Source organism: Equus przewalskii, chromosome X, assembly GCF_037783145.1.
Source record: "Equus przewalskii isolate Varuska chromosome X, EquPr2, whole genome shotgun sequence".
Taxonomy (NCBI): domain Eukaryota; kingdom Metazoa; phylum Chordata; class Mammalia; order Perissodactyla; family Equidae; genus Equus; species Equus przewalskii.
This window is the reverse complement of record NC_091863.1, coordinates 35945989-35971159: the sequence shown is the minus strand read 5'-3', so window position 1 is coordinate 35971159 and position 25171 is coordinate 35945989. Positions and strand designations below refer to the sequence as shown.

At 42.5% G+C, this 25171-nt stretch overlaps 1 protein-coding gene across 3 annotated transcripts in view; it reads left to right on the top strand.

The window, feature by feature from the left end:
• Window positions 1-11529, top strand: part of MAOB (monoamine oxidase B) — a 111860-nt gene extending 100331 nt beyond the window's left edge. For all 3 annotated transcript variants that reach the window (XM_008542175.2, XM_070606380.1, XM_070606379.1), the window contains 5 exons: window positions 1188-1245; window positions 4206-4303; window positions 8728-8839; window positions 9421-9483; window positions 10532-11529. In XM_008542175.2, the coding sequence (XP_008540397.1) occupies window positions 1188-1245; window positions 4206-4303; window positions 8728-8839; window positions 9421-9483; window positions 10532-10684 (484 nt within the window). In that variant the 3' untranslated portion in view covers window positions 10685-11529. The remainder of the gene's footprint in view (window positions 1-1187; window positions 1246-4205; window positions 4304-8727; window positions 8840-9420; window positions 9484-10531) is intronic.
• The last annotated feature ends 13642 nt before the right edge of the window (window positions 11530-25171 follow it).

Below are 25171 nucleotides of genomic sequence, written 5' to 3'. Positions count from 1 at the left end.
GCCATTTGTCTCAGTGCCATTTTATTGAATAATTTGTCTTTTCCTCATGGGTTTAAAATGCCCACCTTTATAATTCTAAATTCCCGTATGTATTTGGTTCTATTTGTGAATTTAGTTTTATTGCTTTGCTCTGTCTGACCATTCCTCTGCACCAAATTATTCCATTTATGTAAAAACAAATTAGAAAGAAACAAAGAAAGAACAATGAGAGAGAGGAGGGAAGGAGGGGGGAGGGAGGAAGGAAAAAATGAAGGAAGGAAAGCAGGAAGGAAGAGAGAGAAGGAGGGAGAGGAAATTAGGCATTTTTAGTTACGTTTGTTCTTAGAAAGAGCTCCTGAATTTTAAATAATAATACTTTTGAAAGTCATTGGCCTAACTCTAAATCATCTTTAAGATCCCCTTTAGCATTATTATTCTGTAAAAATCAGACTCGAAGTAACTACAATTGCATACCTTAATTGACTAATTATGACCTTTGGCTTACGTCCTCTTCCCCCATGAGGCTAAATTTCTTAAGAGCTACCATTTATTGAGCATTTATTATGTACCAGTTATTGGGCTGGGAACTTTATATGCTTTATATCAGTGATTCTCAAACTTAAGAATCATCTGGAAGCTTTGTGAAAACACAGTTGCTGCCACTGTGTTCCTGAGTCAGCCGGTCTGGAGTGAGGCCTGAGAATTTGCATTTCTAACAAGTTCCTGGGTGATGCTGCTGCTGCTGGTCCAGGGACCACACTGTTTTACATTATTGATGAAAAAATAATGTGAGTTTGTTGATGAAACTAAAGCTCTGAGAGCTTAAGTAACCTGCTCAAGACCTCATAGTCTGGAAGAGGCAGCAGCAGAATTCAGATCTCTTCCTGCGCTGCCTTCTTTCCACTCTGCCCTTTGCCTAGTAGTGGCGTCGAGGGAGAAAGGGGAGTGAGCATGGGTGTGTCTGGTTCCTCCTGGAATCTCTAGTGCTTAGCAGACTGACTGACACTTAAGAGGTACACAGTGTTTTCTTGAATGAATGAATAAATTGTCATGTGCCCCCAGTGATGCATTTTAATTTTTGAAAAATTAAAATGAAATGTCACGTGGAAGCAATAGCTCACAATCTTTTTGAACGAGGGGATAGTGCCTCTTTCACTTCCTTCCTGCCTTCATTTTCACTTTTGTCTTTTCCCCCCCTCCTTTCATAGGTTGAAGAAACTTTGTGAGCTGTATGCCAAAGTTCTGGGCTCCCAAGAAGCTTTGCAGGTAAGGCTGCCTCCCAATCCTTTCCTAAGGGAGAAAAAGATCTTGCTTTGTCCTCAAGGGGCCCTTCAGGGATAGGCCCACGCAAATAGGGCTTGAGAGCTCCTGTTTTCCCTCATATATTCTCAGAGTGGTCTGCATAGGGCTGGTCAACGTATAAATTGTCCCAGAGAGTATGGGCCCTGGGTGTATTGGTGACCGCTCAGGGACCCTGCAACATTGTTGTATTTCAGGTGGTGCTATGCTTGTCCCTGAGTTCTGAGCTCTTCCTAGAGCACAGCATTGGACTACTCTGCTCCCAGCTCTGTCAGTGGGTAAAAGAGGGGAGCTTCTGCTACCCTCAGTGAGCTCCTAGATCCTAGCAGCCATGATGGGGATGAAAAGAGCTTTCTCCTTCTCTGTTGATCTTGTAAAGAGACCAGAGTCTCATCTGTGTACATAAACTAGCATAGAAGCACTCCCTAACACTCACCCAACCCTGCACTGTCTCGCAGGTAAAAATAGGGTGGCCTGCCTCCCTCCTGCACATCCTTTTTGCCTTGTTTTATCGTTGAACATTAGGGGTGTAGGGAAGACACGTGGGTTGACTCAAGGTGAACCCTGTCAGCTGAGTTTCCTAGGCACCTTTGGAAGTAGCCTAAGGAAACTGTGATCTTCAAGTGAAACCAGTAGCACCCCTCAGTTGGTCAGAGGAGGGATGGGGTGGGGTAGGCAGTGTGGTAGGGGCATCTGGTGACAGTCAGAGGGCCCAATGTGCTTATAACCAGTAGCCATGACCGCCTCCCTCATCAATGTTTAAAGCAATGGATTGGTGTTCTCTTTACATTCACCAGCCTGCTGGGTTTTAAATGTTTTGACATGGATTAAATCACCTTTTGAAAGAGATGATTAAATCCTGTTTTCCGTGAAGCATTTGAAGACAGTGGAGACCGATATACAAATGAGCAGTTAAAGCGTGAGAAAAATCTAACGAGGGGGCTAAGAATGTTTAACTTGTTAAGCCTCTTGCATCCAAATCTCTGCGGTGCATGCCATGCCCTAGTTGAGCAGCTGCTTAGCTTAGTATTATTACTCTAACGCTTAATCTTGCTCAGCTTAGCAGTGGCTTGCTTCCTCCTAGTCAAGTTGCTATGGCTTTTGAATTTGTCATTTTCGTTCATTCTTTTAAAGCAAGATTTTTTTTCCTGCACTTGGAATAGGTGAAACACGTGCTCTTGAGGATTTTTCAAGTTCTTTCTCAGCAAATGAACAAGATGATGAATTGATTGGTTTGGAGAGAAATGGTCCTAATGAGAAATGTGTTTTGATTCATTTTTTGCTCTCCTATACCACTGAGCAAGTTTAATTCTGAGTGTAGCCTCTAGGCTCAAGGGTAGTTAGTGTGAGTGAAGTAGCAGAACCAGAAATGTATGCACACTAAAAGAGTCATTTTACATCTGTTAAAAATTACTGGTTTGGGGCCGGCCCCATGGCTGAGTGGTTAAGTTTGCTCACTCCGCTTCGGCGGCCCAGGGTTCGAATCCTGGGCACGGACATGGCACTGCTCATTAGGCCACATTGAGGCAGCGTCCCACATGCCACAACTAGAAGGACCCACAACTAAAAATATACAACTATGTACAGGGAGGATTTGGGGAGAAAAAAAAAGCAGGAAAAAAATTACTGGCTTTTCTGTTTAAAAATGCTGTTCAGGAGATTTTACCCTGGTAGATACTCAAGCTTTTTTGAAATTACGTTCTGAGACACTCTCAGTCAGCAGTGTCTTGTAATTGGAGATTCCTTCAACAACCTGGGAGATAGTTATCTGGGAACCCCAGTTAGAGAGGAAAGCAATTGTTCTCAAATTTCCAAAACAGTTGGTCATTTTTAATTTGGGAAAGTGTCTTTTTCTAAGAAGAATGTGGATGATGATTGCTAATGCTACAATTGAGTTGCTCCTGTCCTTGTTTGCTCTTGGCGTTGAAAGGGGCACTTGCTCTACTCTTGCTTTGGTGTCTGTTGTGTGGAAGGAAACAAGTTCTTGGAGCAAGGAAAGGTGAAAGATGAAGTCCAATCTTTCTTCTGGCTGGAAACAGCCAGAGAAGAGTGCTCACGAGGTGGTTGTCACCCTCAGATGCAGAAGGAAGAGGGCTGGGCATGAGGCAGGGAACAACCCTAGAGGCCTGGAGCCACTTATGCCTCTCGGGCATGGCCTTGTGCTTTGTAAATAAGATAGGGTACAAATGACTATCTAAAGTCCCATGTGTGACTGTGAATTTTTTAAATAAGACAGTTTTTCAAAATCTATTTTTGAACTAACGTTTTTCTCTTTAAACTTGCCACGTTGATTTTATCTTTTCAAAATAATGCTTAATGATAATGTTTATGTTTAGTTATTTTAATAAAGAGCTTGAGCTTTGCAAGATCTCAGCTAATTTTTGCCTGTTCATGGCAAAAACATATTTTCAGGCCAATGGTTTTTGCATGTACCACCATCGACAGAAGTGCCTATATCCTGCAAAAATATTAGTTCGTCTAACTTCCCTTAACAAACCTCACTTCTACGAGAAACATGAATCTGGTCATCCTTTTTCCTTGATAGACATGTTTTTCTGCTTTTTCCTGCTCCACTCACTCAGTAAACATAAATCCTTTTTTAAACTTGCCTTGAAACCGTTAGCACTGCAAACTTCTCAATAGGTAAGACTAATTTAAAAATGGAACTAGACAATTGCAATTTATGATCAGCACTTGAGACATGAATGAACCAAGTGAGAAAACTTTCTCAAGTCAGAACTTCTTAAAAGTTTATCACCAGGGACATTTACCTGCCCAAGGACATATCTCTAAAAACATCAGGATAATAAGGCTCTACTTCAGGCATATATTGGTTCTCCAATATAAAGCGGACAAGACTGTGATTTATTCTAGACTAGATAGCTTCCTGTGAGTCTTCTTTGAGTTTTTTTTGTTCTGTCTTGCAGCCGGTGCACTATGAAGAGAAGAACTGGTGTGAGGAGCAGTACTCAGGGGGCTGCTACACAACCTACTTCCCCCCAGGGATCATGACTCAGTATGGAAGGTAGAGTAAACATATACTAAGCTCTAAGTGAAATTCCCTGAGCCTGAATCCAAACTTTAAATAGGTTCATGTAGCTCTTATCCTGTTTCTTGCAAATGCTAAAAAAAAAAATCCCCAATTTCCTTTGTATCTTGTGAATCTCATGAATGAAGTCATCTTAATTCTGCATCATGGTGGTGCCTTTCACTCTCAATTCCTCTGAAGGAGCAATCCCAATCACTATAACCAAAGAAGGTTGCAGCATAGGAATTGGAATTTAGACGGTCAGCAGGTTCACTTATATTGTCAGAAGTATCTTAATACTGAGTTTAGAGCTCAGTAAAACTTCCTCAAATGGAACTGTGTAAGCTCCAACATGGCTACAGCATTATAAAAGCAAAATGAGTTCTAGACTCGGAATGAAGGGACTTGCATTCCAGTCCTGATTCTACCAATAACCAACTTTGGTATCATAGACAGGTCACTTGTCCTCTCTGAACCTCACTTTCCTTAGCAGGTAAATAAAAAGGACAAGATGGCATACAAAGACAGCAAGCAGCATGTTAATGAGAGCATGAGTTATTTTCTAACATCTTTATTGAGATATAATTCACTTACCATACAATTCACCCATTCAACACACACAATTCATTGACTTTTAACATTCACAGTGCTGTGCATCCAAGGATGACTCATTGGTGTTTAGTTAATTGTATTTGTTGACAGCAACAAGGTATGAATGATTGCTGTAACAGTAATTATTATGACCATTATAGTAATACTAAACCAAGCAATAATTTGATGCCAGGAGCTCAATCGGAACCAAATGGGAAATGTAGAGTAGTGAGTAAAAGCCGTTGAGAGTGTGCAATAAAAAGAGGGTTTGAGTAAATGTAAATGGCTAATCAATCTGTCCATGAAAGCTGGTCAGAGAAGGATTAAAACCCACTTGTGAGAAGATACATAATGACTTGGGTTAGCACTTTCTTTATCTTCCTGACAATGGCAAAATATCATCTACGAGAACATTCTGGGGCCAGAGGGCACCACCTGATTAGCTCCTGGGTCATTAAGTTAAGTTTTAGATATAGTGAGTACAGGATGTGCCAGTATTAATTGTTTCATTCCCCATTTATTGGTTAAGTGCCAACCATTTGCCGAGCAGTCTGCTGAAAACGTCCTTATGGAGAAAAGCCCTCCCTGCTGTGAAAGAGCTAACAGTGTTGGGGGCTGGGATTGGGCTGGGGAGAGGAAGGAATATCAAAGATTGACTCTAACGTACTGTGGTAAGCACTCTAGTAGAGGGGCGTAGAAATACCATGGGGGCCCAGGGAGGGACGGGCTAGCCTTACCTAGAGAAATCTAAGGATTGTAGAAGGCAGAGAAAGGCTATAGGGGAATGCACTCTAGGCAGGTGGAACTGTAGGAGCAAATGCTTGGAATCCTACCAGGTCATGAAATGTCTGGGGAAAAGTTCTGCATGGCTGGGCTCTGGGTGATATTGAGAATGGAATGGAGAATCAGAAAGATAGATAGAATCCTTTGCCACATATAATACATTCAGGAATACAAAACTTAACCTTTCAACAGAGAAAAGCCAATCAGAGCATTACTTTTGTTTTTGGTTTTGTGATGTGATTAGATTTCTGACCACGGAGTGGCAAGTTTCACGCTCAATCCCATAAGGAGTGTCAGGAAAATGCCTTTTGGGCAATGGGGTAGGGGGAGCAAAAAGGACACTCACCTGCACTGGTCTGACCCTGACCACTTGAGAGAAGCAAGATAAATCTCATTGTATCAGGCATGGGTGGTGACAAGTGATGTCCTTTTTCATCTTTATTCCTTCCCAAGGACATGAGTCAGGCTTCATATCACTAGCTTCCATTTGTAGGGTAGAAACTAAGGCACAGCATATCTTAGTGACATAACTCCCAGCCTGAGTAAGGACTACCGGCCCACAGGGCTTCCCTTGACCCTTCAGGTCCATGACCTTTGGGATACTACAAGGAGTTTTACTTCATGGCTCTGGAAATACACAGTAAATGTTCTGCTTCTAGATGGAAGACAGAGGATACCATTGACAGTACAACTTTAGTAAAAAAAATAAACACACATTTCTTAAGGAATTTTACTTCTGGATAGACTGAAAAACTGATTATAGCGATTAAGCAGTAAAACACATAAGCAAGTATTTTACTGCACCAAGCTAAGAGAAACACCCATTTTGTGAATATATACTAAATATTCACTCACCTGCAAAAGAAGGGGCAGGGATTTTTCTTCTCCAGCTGTTGGACTTTTTTCCCCCCAGGGAAAGATTTCCACATGACAGGTGGAGGAAAAATATCTTTGTCTATTTGAAATTAATTCTTGGTTTTTACATTTTTACATTCCACTTGTTAGTGTGATTGGTTCTCTAACTTTATTCTCTTTTCTAATATTTAAATCTAGGATTTGGCCAGGCCTCCCAGAGGTTTCCAATTTGGGGTTAGTTCCCTCTGTTTGAAAAAAGTGACCATGTGGAGAAAGCAACTTTGTTTAATGAACATGGAGAAAGCAAATTTACCTTCTCTTGCGGAACCCTTCTTGAGTACCCTTAGGTTCTCCGGCCCATGCCGGCTATGGATCATTCCAGATTATTCCATGTATTATTATCAGTATTCTATAATATCTTCTCTTTTATTTTCTATTGCTTTTTTTCTTGATGGCTACAATAAGGCCTGGTGAAGGAAAACCTATCAATTCAAGTCAGCTGTTTGGTTTTCTGATCAAAGGCCTGGTGGTGCGCAGTATTTACAAAGATAGAGCATGAGTGTCAGCTATGGACATCCACATCCCTTACCTGATATAATGCCAACCTGGGATAGGATGAATAATATGTTGACGCTGCTTCCCTTATGGTATTTTTGTCAGGGTAATGACAAACTGCCCCTCTTAGAAGCCAAGTGCTATGACACTTCTGTCCCTTTGTGTAGCATATGAGTCCTTTTTGTTAAGTAGTGATGATGATACACTAGGCAAAGCATAAAGGATAAAAGCAGAGACCTTGACATCTGGCAGACCTAGTTCAAACCTAGCTCTGCTATTTTCTAGCAATGTGGCTTTTGGCAAGTCACCATACATTTCTCCAAGCCTCGTGTGTAAAATGCGGTAATGATAATGGTAGCTATGTCATAGAGTTCTTTAAAAAGATTAAAGATATAATTCAATAGAGGGAAGAAGTATAACCGAGTGGTTAAGGCTGTGGGTTCTGGACTCAGATGGCCTATGTTCAAATACCAGCTCAGCCACTTACTAGCTGTCACCTAGAGCAGATTACTTTGTCTTTGTTGCTGGTTAGATTCCCGAAGAAGCAGACTCTGAAACAAAGATTAGCATATAGGATATGTATCAGGGAGAACCCTTGGTATCAACACTTGTATAAATGAGAGGAAGGAAGCAGGAGTGGGCAGAGGGAGAGGTTGAGCTGTGATGCAGTTCCAATGAAGGCCTCAGCTGACCCCACAGGGAGCTCTGGAGCTAAGATGCCCCTTAAGAGTTGTTCCAAGTTGGATTGAGGGGGTCAGGTCTTTATAGCCCTGTGATAATCAGTCATTGGATGCAACTGCTGCTGGAAGGAAGCATGACTTTGAGTGAGGCAATTTTCTTCAGTGGAGACAATCTCCAAAGAGGACTGATATCAGAAGGCCATCTTTGGCAGCACTCCCAGCAGCTGGGAATAAGTCCTTCATTCTTGAAGGGGGTCTGGGCAGTGCACCACAATGTCCACCACAGTCTCTGTATCTCCATATTCTCATCTGCAAAATGGGGGTAATAATAGTACTGACCTTATAGGGTTGTGAAGATTAATACACTTAGAAGAGTGCTTGGCACCCAACAAATACTAACTTTTATGATGTAATATAGTAAAACTCTTAACATGGGTAAAGGTAAGTGCTCAGCGAATGGTAGTTTTGGAGCCATAGTCCGACTCACAGATTTGTTGCGTGTTAATGACGGAAAAGGTCTTAGAAATCATTGGACCATACCATTTAAGAGATGGGGAAGCCAGAGCTCAGTGAGAGGAAGTGATTTGCCAGATTCATTGGTGGAATACCAGGTAGGGAACTGGGGGCACGTGTTGCCTTGCTCAGAGCTGGTGACTACATGACTGGGCTCATACAATCCCTCACTTCATATAGGGAAAGCAAATACACACTCCATTGATGTCAGTCCATTTATCTGTTAGCTCTTGGTGCAGGAGTGGACTTTGGCTTTTACTTCATTTTGTCTGTGACAAGGATCATGCAAGAGCTAGAGGAAGCTATGAACGTTATTCCATTGTTGACAATGTACTCCTGATGTTTAGAATCTGAGAAGAAGCTGACCAGCCTTGGTCTTCATGGGAAGGCTCTTCTCTGGCTCTCTGAGACTGACCACTTTTACCTCTTTGCTTTTGTTTCAAGGGTTCTACGCCAGCCAGTGGGCAGGATTTATTTCGCAGGCACCGAGACTGCCACACACTGGAGTGGCTACATGGAGGGGGCTGTGGAAGCCGGGGAGAGAGCAGCCCGAGAGGTAGGGCCTGGGGTCACAGGCTGTGGGGAAGGAGGCAACTCATGGGCCTGACAAGCAGGTCAAAGATGTCTGAGATCCTGGAGACCAACTCTCCAGCAACCTCCATCTGAAGACATATGAAACACCATTTTAACAGTAGTCTCAGGTGAAGTGAACACCTTAACCTAGAAGTAACAATGAAAATATCTATCATGTCACCCAAGGTAAAAAGAGCCCATGGGGCAAAAGATCACTCCAGCTATCCTTGAGAGAGAACCTAGGTCTAATATTATAGAACCAAGCAATTTATATTGGGGCTCAGAATTCATTTATATATTTCCCAACAATTCCTCTGATCTCATCTCTATCAGGGCGTGTTCACAACTACTAAATTTTATGGGGAGCCCAATGGTTGGAGCTTCTTACACCATAAATGAAAGACCTTTTGGAGCCTTTTAAAGGTTAAGTGGACTATGTTGGCTTTAACCCTGGGGTTTTTGATGAATATCCCAAGAGACATTCAGTTGGTCCTTTATTTAAAGAGCAGTTTAGGAGAAAGATGGTGTCACTTTCGTTATTTGCCAAGGTACTCTTTTTTTCAGATCCTGCATGCCCTGGGGAAGATCCCAGAGGATGAAATCTGGCAGTCAGAACCAGAGTCTGTGGTAGGTTATATTTTATTTCGTGAATTTAAATCTCTTTCCTCTAAAAACAATTATTTGCGAAAGAACACACTTGTATATGTTCACATACCTTTCTCTAAGTGATTCAATCCATGAATATTTAAACAGATACCCTGGATTAGGGTAGAGGTGAGAGATTTAGAAGAACTTTAATAAATTTGTAGCTTCCACATCCATTGCAGATTATTAGGAAAAAATATGATTTTTGTTTTGGTCAGAGAGTTCTAGGCATTAAGAACTCAATAAATGCACGATGAATAAATCTCTAGCCTGCTGATTCTCAGCAGGGGGTAGGAAATGAGAGGAAGATATGTCAGCACCCCCTGTCCCGGGGCAAAGAGTTGGAATGAAATGGAGCAGATTTAGATTAAAAATGCATTTTCAATATATGCGCTATCATTTTATGATAAAACCCCAGGAAGTTTTCCTGACTGGAAGGAAGGACACATAGAGGATAGAGTGAAATGCATTGTAGAGGACAGGGGTCAAAAAGGTCAAAGTTATTTCTCTATCAAGTGTGAAGTCAAAAAGAATAGCCCTGCCAGTCCAAGTCATTCTCTTAGTGCTTCCGTCAGAGGTGGGAGGAGGGCTGAGTGGACCGTAGATTCATTCAACTTGACAAGTATTTATTGCGCACCTACTCTGTGTCAGCCACAGTGATAAGGGTACGGCAGTGCTTTCACAGAGCTCAACATGTGGTAGGGGAACAGATGATAACCAAAAAGGACAAGTGCAATGAAGAAGACACGCTGAGAATGTAAAAAGAGGGTCCCATCTTAGCTTGGGAGCGCAGGAGAGGCTCCCTGAGGAAGTGAGATAAAAACTGAGACTTGAAGGATGAGTCAGAATAAGTTAAGTGTAAAAGGGCCACTAGGAATTGGGGATAAGTGTTCTGAGCAGAGAGAACATTATGTTTAATGGCCTAGTGGTTGGCAAGAGTGGGTCATGTTCAGAGAACTGGAGGAAATACAGACTTTCTGGAGCAAAGTGCACAAGCCCTGTACTGACACCAGATGTTCTCTGAACCCAGGATGTCCCTGCGCAGCCTATTACCACGACCTTCTTGGAGAGACATTTGCCCTCTGTGCCAGGCTTGCTGAGGCTGATTGGATTGACCACCATCTTTTCCGCAGCTGCTCTTGGCTTCCTAGCCCACAAAAGGGGGCTACTTGTGCGGGCCTAAAGAGAGGGCACCTGTAGCTGCATCCTCTTCTTACTCTACTGGGTATGTGGGTTTGGGGAAGGGGTTGCGATAAAGTTCCATGAAGACATAAAGACTGATGAGTGAGGAGGGGAGCTTGAAGCTATGTCAGACTTCAAACCACAGGAAACACAGTATCTCTTTGTCCATTTTTGGCCCTTGCTTATTCTCCCTTACTTGGTTTAGCACTCTGTCTCACCCATTTCCAAGCTTACTGCCCCCAGAATCTTTACAGTAGTTAAGCAGGCTTGTTTAAGGTTCTTGCTGTCCCACGACACACCTTGCCCATGCACAAAAAACTAGTTTTTCCCATCTCTGTGGCTTTGTGCTTGTCCTTCTTACCTGTGACATCTTCATCTTCCAAGTTCTCTGTATTTGTCCTTAGAATCCTGTATTGTTACAGCTGGAAGACCTTAGAGACTGTCTAGTCCTCATCTTCTGTTTTAAAGTTGAGCAAACTGAAGCCGAGAGACGTGGAACTTGTGTCCAAGGTCCACAACAAGCTACTGATATTTTGGGGACTAGCATATAGGTCTATTGCTTTTCCCACCTCCCAGAATGCATCTCCCAGTCACTCTCCTCCACTCCCTGCTGTAGTTGCTGATGGTGTCCCTTTCTGTGGGTTTAATCTGTACTAAGTTGTTTTGCACTACTCAGATGCTACTCATCTTATTCAGTCTTATTGTCTTGTGCAATGTGTCTTCAGCTGATTTTCATCTTTTTGAGGAGAGGAATCTTGTATTTTCTTCCTTTTGTATCCTCCATTATGTCTGGCTACAAAGATCAGTACACATTTGGGCAATTAAAAATAAAGTTGATTGACCAGATGTCTGTTGTCTTTTCTTTTTGGGTAATGACTTTCAAAGCTTTGACAGATCAAATCAAGATCTAGTATTAGGCATATAATTGTGACTTTAAAGCATTCAGTCAAAATTTCCTTGAAGCCCAGATGATGCATGCATTTTGATTGCACCGTCCATCATGGGTAGCATGCGTGTGAGCACTTGGTAAATGATTTATAATGATTTGATAAGGATGCTAAAAGACAGAGCTCCTTGCTTTCACCTCCCCAAAAAACTGTCAAAATAATTGACATATTAATAAGCAAGATGCTTTAGCTATTAAGATAATTATAATATTTCAGTTGACCTTTCACATTCCTTATCAGTACAAAAAACTTTTTACTGGGTACACTCATTAATTTAAAACTACAGTTTCACAGTCCATTAAATCCTATTTGAACTCCTTTTTAAATGATATCATCATTTCAAACTACTCATACCTCTCAACTCCCAAGGTCAGTTTTTATCAGGATATAGTTTAAATCTATAAATGACCATTTTCACACAGTTCTTTGGAAAACAAAGCTTATTATTCTTAGCATAAGTGAAATTTAAGAAATGCCCCGGGATTAATCAATAATAGTATAGAGTTCTGATTTTACAGGTGCATTTACATTCATAAATTTATAGGAACTTTAGAGAATAAATGAGGAAATTAAAGAACCCACTAAGACTGTCTTTGTATTTTGTTTTTTCAATCTGCCTAAAAATGTAATCTACTTTACATAGGGGTATCTTCTTGAGCATGCTCCCTCCAAAAAAATGTCCCCCCCAAAGTCATCACGTTACTACATACCTCCAACACATCCATCAAGAAAGAGTCAAATAGGGAAATGTAAATCAGAACCAAAATGAGATATCACCTCACACCTGTTAGAATGACTATCATCAAAAAGACAAGATAACAAGTGCTGAGGAGAATGTGGAGAAAAGGGAACCCTCAGGCACTGTTGGTGGGGTTGTAAGTTGGTTCAGCCAGTATAACAAACAGGATGGAGATTTCTCAAAAAATTAAAAATGGAACTACCCTATGATCCAGCAATTCCACTTCTGGGTATATATCCAAAGGAAATGAAAACACTGTCAAAGAGATATCTGCATCCTCCGTGTTCATTACTTACATTATTGTAAGCATTACTTACAATAGTCAAGACATGGAAGCAACTTAAGCATCCATCAATGGATGAATGAATAAAGAAGTTGTGGTATATATATAAGTACACAATGGAAAATTATTTAATAAATATTAATATTATTTAAAAGGAGGAAGTCTTGCAGTTTGCAACAACATGGATGGACCTTGAGGTCATTATGCTAAGTGAAATAGAGAAAGACAAATACTGCATGGTATCACTTATATGTGGAACCTAAAAAAAACCCCAAAAAACCAAACTCATAGAAAAAGAGATAAGATTTGTGGTTACCAGAGGTTGAGGGGTTGGGGGAAGGGGAACGAACATGGTCAAAAGGTACAAACTTCCAGTTATAGATAAATAAGTACTAGGGATGTAACATACGACATGATGATTATAGGTAACACTTTGTTGTTAGTGCCCTCAGGTTGACTTTGTCGTTAGTGCCCTCAAGTCGATTCCAAGTTCTAGCAACCTGAACTCTGACTGTTCTTTTTGCGCCATCCTCTCACCTTCCTGTGCTCTATCAGACAATGCTCTGCTGCTATTCATAGAGTTTTCATGGCTGATCTTTTCAGAAGTGGGTGGCCGGGTCCTTCTTCCCAGTCTGTCTTAGTCTGGAAGCTCTGCTGAAACCTGTCCACCATGGGTGACCCTGCTGGTATCTGAAGTACTGGCGACATAGCTTTCAGCATCACAACAACATGCAGCCGCCACAGTATGACAACGGACAGACGGGTGGTGTGGTTCCCTGACTGGGAAGTGACCCCAGGCCACGGCAGTGACGGCACTGAATCTTAACCCCGTGACCACCAGGGCTGGCCTGTAACATTGCTGTATGGTATATATGAAAGTTGTTAAGAGTAGATCTTAAGAGTTCTCATCACAAGGAAAAAAATATTTTTGTCTTTTTCTTTTTTGTATATGAGGTGATGGATGTTAACTAAACTTATTGCGGCAACCATTTCATGATATATGTAAGTCGAGTCATTATCCTGTACACCTTAAACTTTTACAGTGCTGTGTGTCAATTATATCTCAATAAAACTGGAAAAAAAAGACATTGAATGAAAAAAAATGGAAGAGTCAAATAAGGAATTACCTTCTCCAGAAATCTCCTGCTCCTGTACCCTTCATCCTCCAGCTGGGTGAGGTGGCCCTCTTCTTTGTTCTCCCAATGCCAGCACTCACCACATGACATCGCAATTATGCCATCTTGTTAAATTACGTGGTTTACCTGAGGTGCTAAGTTCCATTACATATCACTTACCAAGGTAAATCCTGAGGTAGAGAAAAATGGGAAACTTTAAAGGCAAGACCTAAAAACCAGTTTCTTCTCTATTGAAACTCCTCACCAGTTTTGAGGGTATAAGAAGAGTGGGGAGGGGTTTTTGAAGGGGGAGATTTGTGAAGAGATCTCTTCAGAACTGCCACGCTCTGAGTCTAAGTCACCCTAAAGGGGAGGGACAGCATGCTACCTTCGCATCCCAAGTCTAATGAGAGGGGTTTCTGGGAGACCCCTTTGAGAGCTTGACACACTCCTGAGGAATCTAATGCCTTGGACCCTGCTCAAGATGCTTTTGACCAGAGAGTGAGGGAATGCCACAGAGATTGCCAGAAAACAGAAGCAGAATGGGAGTCAAATTGACTAACCAAAAGAAATTTACTGCCTGTGTTGGGGTAGTCAGAGTCAGAAAGGGCTAGCTTGAGAGTCTCTGAAAAAACCCCACAAGTGTCCCCACAAGAGTCAATTCTCATGACAGCCAGGCCCAGAGCGTATAAAACTATCTTACAAGAGGACCCATCAAGTAGGAATGTTCTGAAAGCTCCTTTCTCTCCTCTCTTTCCATGCCCAACCCTGAAGTCCCGGAATCCACAATAGACAAGATAAGCAAAGAGTAGAGGAGGAGAGGAAAAGTTAACCACTGGCTTCTGTGAGATGGCACAACAGCCCCTGAAGCTGGTCCTATTTGGACGAGGGGAGAAAGTCAAACTCTAAGTCACGTTCAGAGATTTGAAGTTCCACAATATTGGACATTCAAATTATTGAATTGAAACTGTGGTTTGTGACTTAAAGAAAACTTAAGATTGCGTTTAACTTAGGAGTGATTGATAGAGTCATAGAGCTGCCAGGGTTTTCAAATGCAAGAAGAGGAGAAACTTCCCTCACTGAACAGTGGAAAATAAATAAAACTGTGATTTCTTTACATCGCATTCAATGCACTGGTGTTATTATCATCTGTTCTTCAGAGCAGAGACTGTTTTCCATTCATCTTTTCATCTTCTATATCTCCTATGGTGCCATCATAGTGTCTCAAAAGATAAATGAATGGATTCCTGTCATTTTCATTATCATTCTGGATTTCACAATCCTGTTATAACAATCCTGTTATACCTGTTTACTCTTTGTAATGAGTGCTTCTGTGCCCTCTTTTGCAGAGAGCTAATTTTCATTTTTCATCATACTCATTTTGAAAGTGTCAGTTGTCTTCTTGACTATATTTTAGTTGAGGTAGCACTAATACCTGTTTGGTCCTGTTTCCTTCTTGAGTAGATTCATGAGTCTAAATCAGTGATTCTCAACTGAGGGTGCATACCAGAATTACTGGGGTACTTTGGAAAGACTCATGTGCCTAAGCTTTACATGGAGAGTTTAATTTAGCAGGTCAGGCAGAGAGAAAGTGTTTTCATGGAGCTTCCCTGTGATGGTCTTAGCCAAGGGCTAAGAATCACTAGTTCAAAGGTAGAGTAGCGCTTGGAGATCCTGGAGTTGAGTCCTTCTCATAGGACTGCTGCTCTGCCTCCATTTTCTTTCAGGTATTCAGCTATATCGGAGTGAAAAGAAGATGCTCATAAAATACTTGGAATAAAAGGAAATGGTTTTGCTCTCTGAAGATTACTCATTAATTCAACGAATTAAAGAGTAAGACATGTTTCCTGGATCATAGGAACCCCTTGTACAAAGAAAGACTATCTTAATTGGAAAGCATGGTTGTCTTAGACTAGATGCCCCCCTAAAAGCAGAGCCTCAAACGAGGGTTTTATGCAGATAATTCAATTTGGGAAGTGATCTCAGGGAGCAGAAGTAGGACTAGGAGGAGGGAAACGGGGAAGGAGGGAAAGACAATCCAAGGGTGCGTTATTGAATTGGTCACTGCTGTGGGCTACTGGGGACAAGTCCTGCCAGGGACCTTCTGAGGATCCGCGCAGAATGTGGCTCAGAATAGATCACCCGAGGGAACCAAAGAAGGAGGCGTTTGTCTCCCATTGATCAGAGTTTTCCCTGGAGTGTTAATTTCCTTACTCTTCCAGGTTTGCCTGTGTATCAGAATGGCTGCTGAGGAAGATGTCAGTAACTTGCACATCTGGTTGCTGGTTGCTATAGCAAATGGAGTGCAAAGACAGGTTGAGAGGATATGGTGGTGCCCAAGAGGTGCCCTATATCTAGGGGCCAATATACAACTTAAAAGAGAAGTTAAGAGAAGCACAATATGGCATTTTTGTGTGTATTTCCAAGGAAGAGATTCTGAATCTTGGGGAAAAAAATCTGTTTATGTGACCCTCTTGTGGATATTTTAGTTATAAGAGTACATCCCAATTTGAGATCTTCAAGGCTGCACAACTAGGGTAAATCCCATCTATTTGGAAGGTCTTATGCAATAAGGGTGTCTGTGAAACACTAAGTGCTTCCCATGTCTGTGATCTCCTTTTAAAAAAGTGGTCAAAAATGGATCCTTGCAGATAGGTCACCTGCTTTTGTGATCTTATTACCCTGGCCACAACCAATTGGACCAGGGGTAATTCCTGAGTCAAAGACAGAACTCGAGGAGTGGCCAATGGCCCATGAGTTGGCCTGGCCCAAAGCCTTTCTGTGGCAGTGATGAAGAGAAGGTGGACAAAGAGGAAGCAGGCTAAGTCACAGGAGTGATGCCTGATCCTGAGGGGGTGACAGTAGAGTGACTGCTGTGTCACTTGACCTACTGAGGCATCTCAATAGCAATGATCAATGTTCCCAGACATCATGAGACTTGACTGAACCACAGTGGGTTGATCTCCCCTACTTCTTCGTTTCCCCTAGTTTTTCTATTGAAATTGAGGGTACTTAACTAACAGAGGTGTATTTCCTCTGCCAACATTCACCTCCCTCCTATCTGCTTCCTTTCAAACTTCAACTCTGCATGTTCTCAATTGCCCAGTCCTCTGTCACTACACGCTCTTTAGGATCCTGTCTCCTGGACAATCTGTTAAGATCCCTTTACTTCTAAGCTTTGGCTCCAAACTAAGAAGGACAAGTCCTCATTTCAACAATATATTAAACCTTGTAACCAAATAGAGTAGTCTAGAATGCTCTGGACTCTAAGGGACTGTGTAGACAAGTTGGTGTAATGTGGTGGTGGGTTTTGTTGTTGGTTTTTTGTTGTTTCCTGTTAGTTTGCTTTTTAAATGCTGAGGAAGACTCATCTGAGTTGAAAATTCTCCTGGAGAATGATCTTCATGACATGTCAGCCTGTGGACACTAGAAGCCAAGCTCCTGTATTGGAAATAACTGATCTAATCAGACCCTGCACTTACTTTAGGCTGCTACTTTCTGATGTGATTGCTCTTGTCATTTCTGCTGAGACTATGCAGTGAGTCACTGACAGGTCATATACCACTCCAGCAAAATGACATTTCAGCCTCTGGCTTCCATCCATGATCACTTTGACCCCTTCTTTCACCTTTCTTTTCTTCTCTAATTCTCAACCATTTCTTCCTTAAGCATTCTGGTTCAGTTTCTTCTCCTTGAAAATCCATTTCCCTGCAAGGCAAAATGCTGAGTGGCACTGAGCTTATGCACTCGAGTTTGACATAACTAACTGTCTTACCTCTAGGCCATTTCATTGTATTATATTTTCTTTTCCCTAACCTGCTGTCAAAACCTTTTCAAGAGCAGAATCTTCCCTGGGTTATAGAAAATCAAGGAGAAAGTCCTGGAGTTACGTGAGGGCAGTGGGAAAGAGACTAACAGCTGTTTCAGAAGAAAGTGAGAGGTGGCATGGGCCATAAACCCCACATCCCCATGACCCATTCCTCGTCTCTGGCTTCATGTTGTTCTCTATATGCTCTTCTCCTCTTCTGCTCGACTCTAGTGCTGCCAAATGCTCGGACCCTTAGTCCACTGGTCAAGGCTGGGTTTGGATAAATAGACTGTAACTCCTTATGGAGCCCGATGCTCAGTAGGGATGTTGGCCCTTTGGGCTATGGAATGCTATGTTTTGGAAGCACTTCAAGGACATGATTATCTTCAAAATAACATTTCCTAAAAGCTGCTTGAAATGTTAAAATTGGGAAATAAATTCTGTGTCCTTGAGTAAATAAGAACCTCCCTACCAACCCCCTGTGTCCTTGAGACCCCTTTGTTTTAGGTGCCCAATGCCACAGGCACTACTTAAGTAAAGGGTAATCTAGGCGATAAAACCTGCCCTAGAAAGGAGCAGTATAGGAATAAGGTTCACAGAGTCTGGGCTCTAGGTATTACAGGCCATGCCCATTGGCAATGGCCATCTCTTTTTGAGCCACAAGTTGGGGAAGAATGTTGGGTATTAGACTTACTAAATATCCGTCCTTACACCTCCTTCCTGATAGAATACCGATTTTGTTCAGCTATTCACCCACCGCTATGCTTCAGGGTAGGTAAGCTGGCCACATCCTCAGTGCCAAGAGGTGGGCACTGGTTAGTCTAAGCTGATCATGGTGAGCCTATTTCCTTTGTCAACGATTGACTTAAACCTTGGTGTGTTATGCAATTCTGGCTAATGGCACAAAAGAAGTCTTCTTGGGGGGTGGGCTGAAGCTGCTGGGAAAGGATCTCTCACTCTTAAGAACAGACTCATGAAATAGAAAGTCCCATCTCATCCTTCTTCTGGACATTACAAGTGTTTAGATGTGACACTTGTAATTGCTATAGCCATCTAACTTTCAGGCCAAGGATAAGGCCCATACACAGAACAGGTCAAGGCCAAAAAGTCACGAAGAAACCAACTTGCAACCCTGATGCACCCTGCTTGCAGCCTGTCCTGTCTTGGGATAACTGGTCATATGAGAAATAAATTCAACAAGTTTGAATACAGGTTTTTGGTACTTATAGTCCAAAGCATCCTGAAAGATCCACCTGACGAGAAAATTTAAGACCTTCACATAAGACTGTCTTTGGATAATAATCATGCTTATTATTAATTATATTATTATAATAGCTACCTTTCATTAAACATGTATATTTACAAGACACTGTACGTCATCTCATTTTATCCTGAAATCACCCCCATCATCTCCATTTGACAAACGAGTAGTCTAAGTCTCAGAGATGCTATGAGGCAAACGTCTCATAATCAGTAAGAGGTGGACCTGGGCTTCAAACCCACTTGGGAGTTGTTCTAAACCTGTGAGTGTTCTCTTCACTGTCTATTCTCCCTGTGCCAGCCTTATAAGATCACTTATCCAGAATACCTAGGACCTGACCTTTCTGAATTACTGGTATTTCCAAAGCTTAGACATCTTCTTTGCAAAAGAGCTTTCTTTATTGCTCTCTTACCACTCAATCTAACCTCAATATCTCCTCGACGTGTTTTTGTGCCTATTGCATTATATGGGTTAAAGAATGATAGCCATTCAACAATAACTCAACAAATATATATTGAATACTTTCTCTATTCCAGGTATTTTTTAAGGTGCTGGGAATATAGTTGTGAACACAACTGAGGAAGTCTTTTTCCTCATGGAGCTTAAATTCTAATGGGTAGACAGTAAATAAATAAATATATAGATAGATAAATAAATGCTGTAATATATACTGTTAGTGGAGAGAAGTGTTATGAAGAAAATGTAAGCAAGGCAAGGGGATAGAGAGTGATGTGGTGGGGGGGATGGCTAAAGTAGATTGGATGGTCAGGTTAGGCCTCTTTGAGAAAGTGACTTTTAAACAGAGATCTAAATGAAGTAAGGCATGAAGCATGATGTTATTTGGGGGAAGATCATTCCAGGCAGGAGAAAGAGCAAGTGCAAGGCTCAGAGGTGAGAGTATGATTGGCGTATTAAAGGAATAGCAAAGGGCCAGTGTAGCAGGAGCAACAGTAACAGAAAACTAGTGGTAGGAAACGAGGTTGGAGAGTTAGACAGGGGCTAGCTCATGTAGAAAGTCTTAAGCCATAGTAAAGGGTTTTGCTTTTTTTTTCTAAGTGTGAAGACAATCCGCTGGAGAGTTTCTAACAGGGGAGCAGACCTGGCGAATGTTTACAAGAATCACTCTGTAGTGGACACTCTGGTGCACAGACCAGATCCCTCCTTCGGGACTGATGCTCTCATTCTCCCAGCTGCTGGAAGTTGGGAAGTTGACAGTTCATGGCTGTGTTCCTTTTGGTGAGCCGAGCACAGCCTCCTGGCCCAAATACATGCCCCTTACTAGAGTTAGCCCACATCCAGTGACTGGGCAAGGAGAGAGTGAAAAGGCCTGTCCCAGCTCCAGAGGTCCCATGGGATCAACTGACACCTCTATTGCAATTACATCAGAGTTCAGCTTCGCCCTCTGCCCAGTGTGTTTCCCTCACTCCTTCACAGGTGTTGAGCCCAAGGCACCCTTCAATAAACTTCTTGCATGTAAATCTCCATCTCTGAATCAGCTTCCCGGGGAATTCAGCCTGTGACACACTTTGCAATGTGGAGAGCAGGCTATTATGCAGTAAGAGTGGAAGCAGGAGACTAGTTAGGAGATCAAGGCAGTTGTCCAAGCCAGAGACTCTGGTTGCTTGGTCTAGTGTAATAGACTGGAGATATCTATTAGATATCCACGTGCATCCAAGTGGAGATGTCAGGTAGACTGTTGACCATATCTGTTAGAATTTAGGGGAGAGGTTGGGACTGGTGATATAATTTGAGGAGCTATGGGATTGAGTATAGATAGAGAAATGTGTGAGGATGAACCCTGAGACATCCAAACATTACATTGAAATGTTCAATATATATTTGCTCAAAAAATTACAAACAGATGTGATCCCTAAAAGAGCCATATCTAAGAACAATCACAATTTATGTACACAGAAAGACTACTGTGATTTCACTGTGATCATCCATTATAAGCTACATTATTACAGCTTTTCAATGATGATAATAACCTGATTTTAAGAAGTAATTATTTTTAAAAATCTCCTTGAAATATTTGTTATATATTTCTTAGTGTTCAGACACCTGGTCGAACAATCTGCTGCTGTCTTTATGTATTTGCTTATTGTATGCTACTTCCCAAAGGATTTCAGGCAACATACAGCAGTGCATGTAAATATAAAGTTAATAAAACAGAACGGAAAATCAAGACGTGCCAAAAGGAGACGGTAGGTAAGCAGTAAGTGGATGAGAAGAAGGTAGACGAGCAGCTGGACACGGAGAAGGCCACCTGTTCTCTAAGGGGGGAATCTGAGGGACTCCAGCAAGGACACATTGACCCAGCCTGAAATGTTCCTATTTCATTTTGTCACGTTATCTGGAATATTACATCAGAAAGCCTCTTGGATTGGGGTCTGTTAAAATGCACATTCAGCCCACCAAGTGGATTCCTGGCACATCTCACCCTAGTGTGAATAAGCTTCATCAGATTGTGGTCCACCCAGAAACAAAATCTATTCTGAAGATGAATTTCTGGGCAACATCAGCACAAAGCGACTGAAGGATGTTGGGAGACCCAGTGATTCCTCCTTCCGCATCGCCTTCTGGGCTCTCCTTTCTGCTCACCTCCTCAACGTCAGCTTTTCCTCATATCTCTCCTTGGCCTCTTCCTGGTGCACTTTCAGTGGGTGAACTCCTTTCCCAAGATCCTGCTGATGGAGAGAAGAGGGTCCCAAATGTGTCCAGTGCTTCCCAGGGGCCAGCAGCAGGATGTTAAAAGATACTTTTCATGGCTTGACCTCAGAGAGATGGGTTCCCTATTTGAAAGAGCTCTATGAAAAACCAGATGGGTGAGAGAGCTAGAATAAAGACAGGTGAGTGGGGAAGGCTGCAGTAAGTTCTATTGGTCTGTTGCCCATCCAGCAGACTCTGGCTTGAGAACCTTCCCTTGGGACTTACACCTGCGGGCAGTACTATTTCCTCGGCCTTGGCATCCTCCCCTGTTGTCAGCCTAGAGAATTTCTTCAGTTTGTCTTCAGTCACTCAGCTCTAGAATTGTCTTCTTCAGGAAGCCAAGGAGAGGACAGTCAGCTGGGTCCAGCGAGGCTCTTCCCCCACCCCAACCCATCGAGGCCTGCGGTGCCAATCACACAGTACTCCTGGCTTGGTAGGGTGACCCGGATAGGTGAGCAGGGCAGAGCAGCAGGATCCCAAGGGGGTTTGGCAAGTGATTCAGTTGAGGTTCAGTGGAGACTAGTCCAGGGGAATTCAGGGGCGCAGCCCTCCCCAGGGGAATGAAAAGACATATTCAGACGGGGGGTGGGTTAGGAGATTGGCAGCACCTGGCTTCCAGCTATATCCCTGCCTCTTAGGGAGATTCAGTGAGAACAGGGTAGTTAAGGTCCCCAGTGCAGACCACTGGACTAGGACTGGGTCCCAGACCCCATCCTCTCACAAAGATGAGTTTGCCTGAGGGGACAGGACTGAGGCTCCATGCCCAGTAGCCATTGGCAGTCCCCCAGGAATTCCATGGGGGGCCTAGCCTCTTCTCTTTATGTGTGGGGCCCTCCTGCCTCAGCTTGAAAGTGTGCCCTACCCCAGATTCAGATTTCCTGTTATCCTCTGCCAACCTCCTGAGACACCCTGGAAACCCAGACTGGGGATGGCTGGACCCTTGCGTCCATGAAGGATGTTATCTGCTGAATGCTTGAAAGCACCCACCTGATGCTAAACAACCCTTCTATTATCCCAATATCGTCTTCTCTCTTTACCTAACCAGAAAGTTCTACCATGGACAGAATCCTGTGTGTGGCTGGGAGTTGGGGTACAGGGGATACAGGATAAGGTTGATCCAACTTTGAGAAGCCAGGGGCACCCTTCTTGGGTGTACCCAGTGTCAGTCCTAGCCTTTGAAGTGAGCTAGGGTGAGACTGGATTTGTTCCTTTCTGTGCTTGTTAATTTTAATTTGTTAATTTTGTATTTCAGCCAGATACCCAACTTCCCCTTGAGACTGGGCATGTCATAAATGATCGAGTGAAATAAATAATGAATAAATGCTTCTCTCTTAGATTCCAATTTAAATCCAAGGAGCCCTGGTGAGATCTGAGGACTGGTCCTGTCAATTATTTCTTCCAGACTGACCTCCAGTTACTAATTGGCTCATTTAAATTCCTTCTTTTGAGGGCATGTTACAATAGAACTAAAATAATTAAAGAGCAGCAAACTTGAATTTGTGGTTGGATATGTTTGAAGCTATGTCATTACCATAATGATACTGGGCACCATATGAAATTGTGGTCCAGGGAAATTACAGTGGGTTTTAATTTGTCTCCCGCAAGTGATGTTTCATAGTAAAATCTGAATATTAATAGTGATCCTTGACCCTTGCTTGCTTATATCTTTATGTGTACCAAAAATACTGGCTTAAAGCAGTCCTTTCCAACGTTTTCCACATCATATCACACTGAAGAGAAAATTATTGCATTTGTATGGCATATTGGTTAAATGGATAAGGTCACTCCATGCCTGGAATTGAGCAGCTTGGGGGCTCCAGCACCCAAGACCCTGTCCTTCTGCCCAGAGGGCTGATGGCCTCCAGATCTCTGCACATATATAACCCATTTGTGGTGGGCCTATCATTTGGGGAGACCTTAAACATCATCTCAACACATATGTAATTTCAAATCTTCATGGAGGAAATTAAAGATTGTGATGGAGAATTAATTGTGGGAAAGGGGTTGTCAGGAAAGGCCTCTCAGAAAGTAAGATATTATCAGTGACCTGGAAGATTTAGTCAAGTGAAGAATGGAGAAAAGAACCTTCCAGGGCGAGGGAACTGAGACAGAGAAAGACTGGATATGTCTGAGGATTTACAAGTGCAATTTGATGGCTGGAAGGTTGTGAGGGAGAGGGGAGTGGCTCCTGGCACGAATAGGGAAGCAGGCAGGGGATAGAGCACGCAAGGCCTTGTGAGCTGCCATGCATCTTATCCAAAGTGCAACGAGCAGCTTCTGAAGGGGCTTGAGCCCAGACTGACAGGATCAGATTCGCATTTTCTGAAAGATCACTCAGGCTACTCAGGTGGTATGGGAAAGGACCAACCAGAGCATTTTGGCAGGAGATGACTAACTAGAGAGATGATAGTGGAGGAGAGAAGTAATTCAAGGTGCATTTTAGGAGTCATAGTAGACCCCAAACGGATCTTGAAAATCCTTTTCCTTTTTTAAGGCTAACCTTTATTGTTACTAACAGCTTTGCCTGTATTATTCTACTGAATGCTCAGAGCAACTGAAGAGCTCCAATTAACACATGAGAAAGGTATGATCAATACCAATATTCAAACCCAGGCCGAGCTGGCTCCAGAAACCTGGGCTCTTAACGTTTATGCTCTCCTGCAAAGGATCTGTTTCTAAAGAAAATTCTTAGGGCTAAGAAATCAAAATGCACATGTAGCAATAGTAAGGATTCTCAGTTCTGTGTTAAATCTAAGAACTGAAACCAATCAACATACTTTCCTGTCCCTGAGCTAAGCAATATGGGAACAAGTCAAAATAACTTGGCTGTTTGTTCCAGGAAATACTTGCTCCTGGAATACGAAACTTTGAACTGACCAAAATAGATTATTTATCAGGACTAACAGCTTGCTGATCAAGACCTGCTCCAAGACCCCCACTTCACTGTGCCCACCACCAATCCTGAGCTAGTATGTCATAGATTCTGCCCATCCCAACCAGTTTTCTGTCTTGCAAGACGAGCCTTAAAAATTAGCCATCCCAAGATGAAAACCCTGTAAACCTATAAACTCTATCTTAATTTCTCTCCTTTGAGACACTAAGACTCTGTCAATGTGATTTTCTCCTTACTGCAGCAAGTCTAATAAACTTAGCTTTGCTTGATTGATGTGTTTTCTGGTGGTCTTTCGGGAGGTCAATAGTTGACAGGTGCCTGGTAAGGATAGTTTTACTTTGAGACTCTGCCACCTAAAGGGAGGCCTGAGAAGGTTCTTTTTTTTTTTTAAGATTTTATTTTTCCTTTTTCTCCCCAAAGCCCCCCAGTACATAGTTGTATATTTTAGTTGTGGGTCCTTCTAGTTGTGGCATGTCAGATGCCGCTTCAGCATGACCCGATGAGCGGTGCCATGTCCGCGCCCAGGATCCGAACTGGTGAAACCCTGGGCCGCCGATGCGGAGCATGCAAACTTAACCACTTAGCCACGGGGCCGGCCCCGAGAAGGTTCTTATAAGAGCACAGTATTCAGTCATGCGAAGAGTCTCAAAGAATTTGGATTAGAGAATAAAAATTCATTTGGATTAGACAATAGAAATTTCTGTTCTCTCGTTTATTGAAGGTACAAAATTGA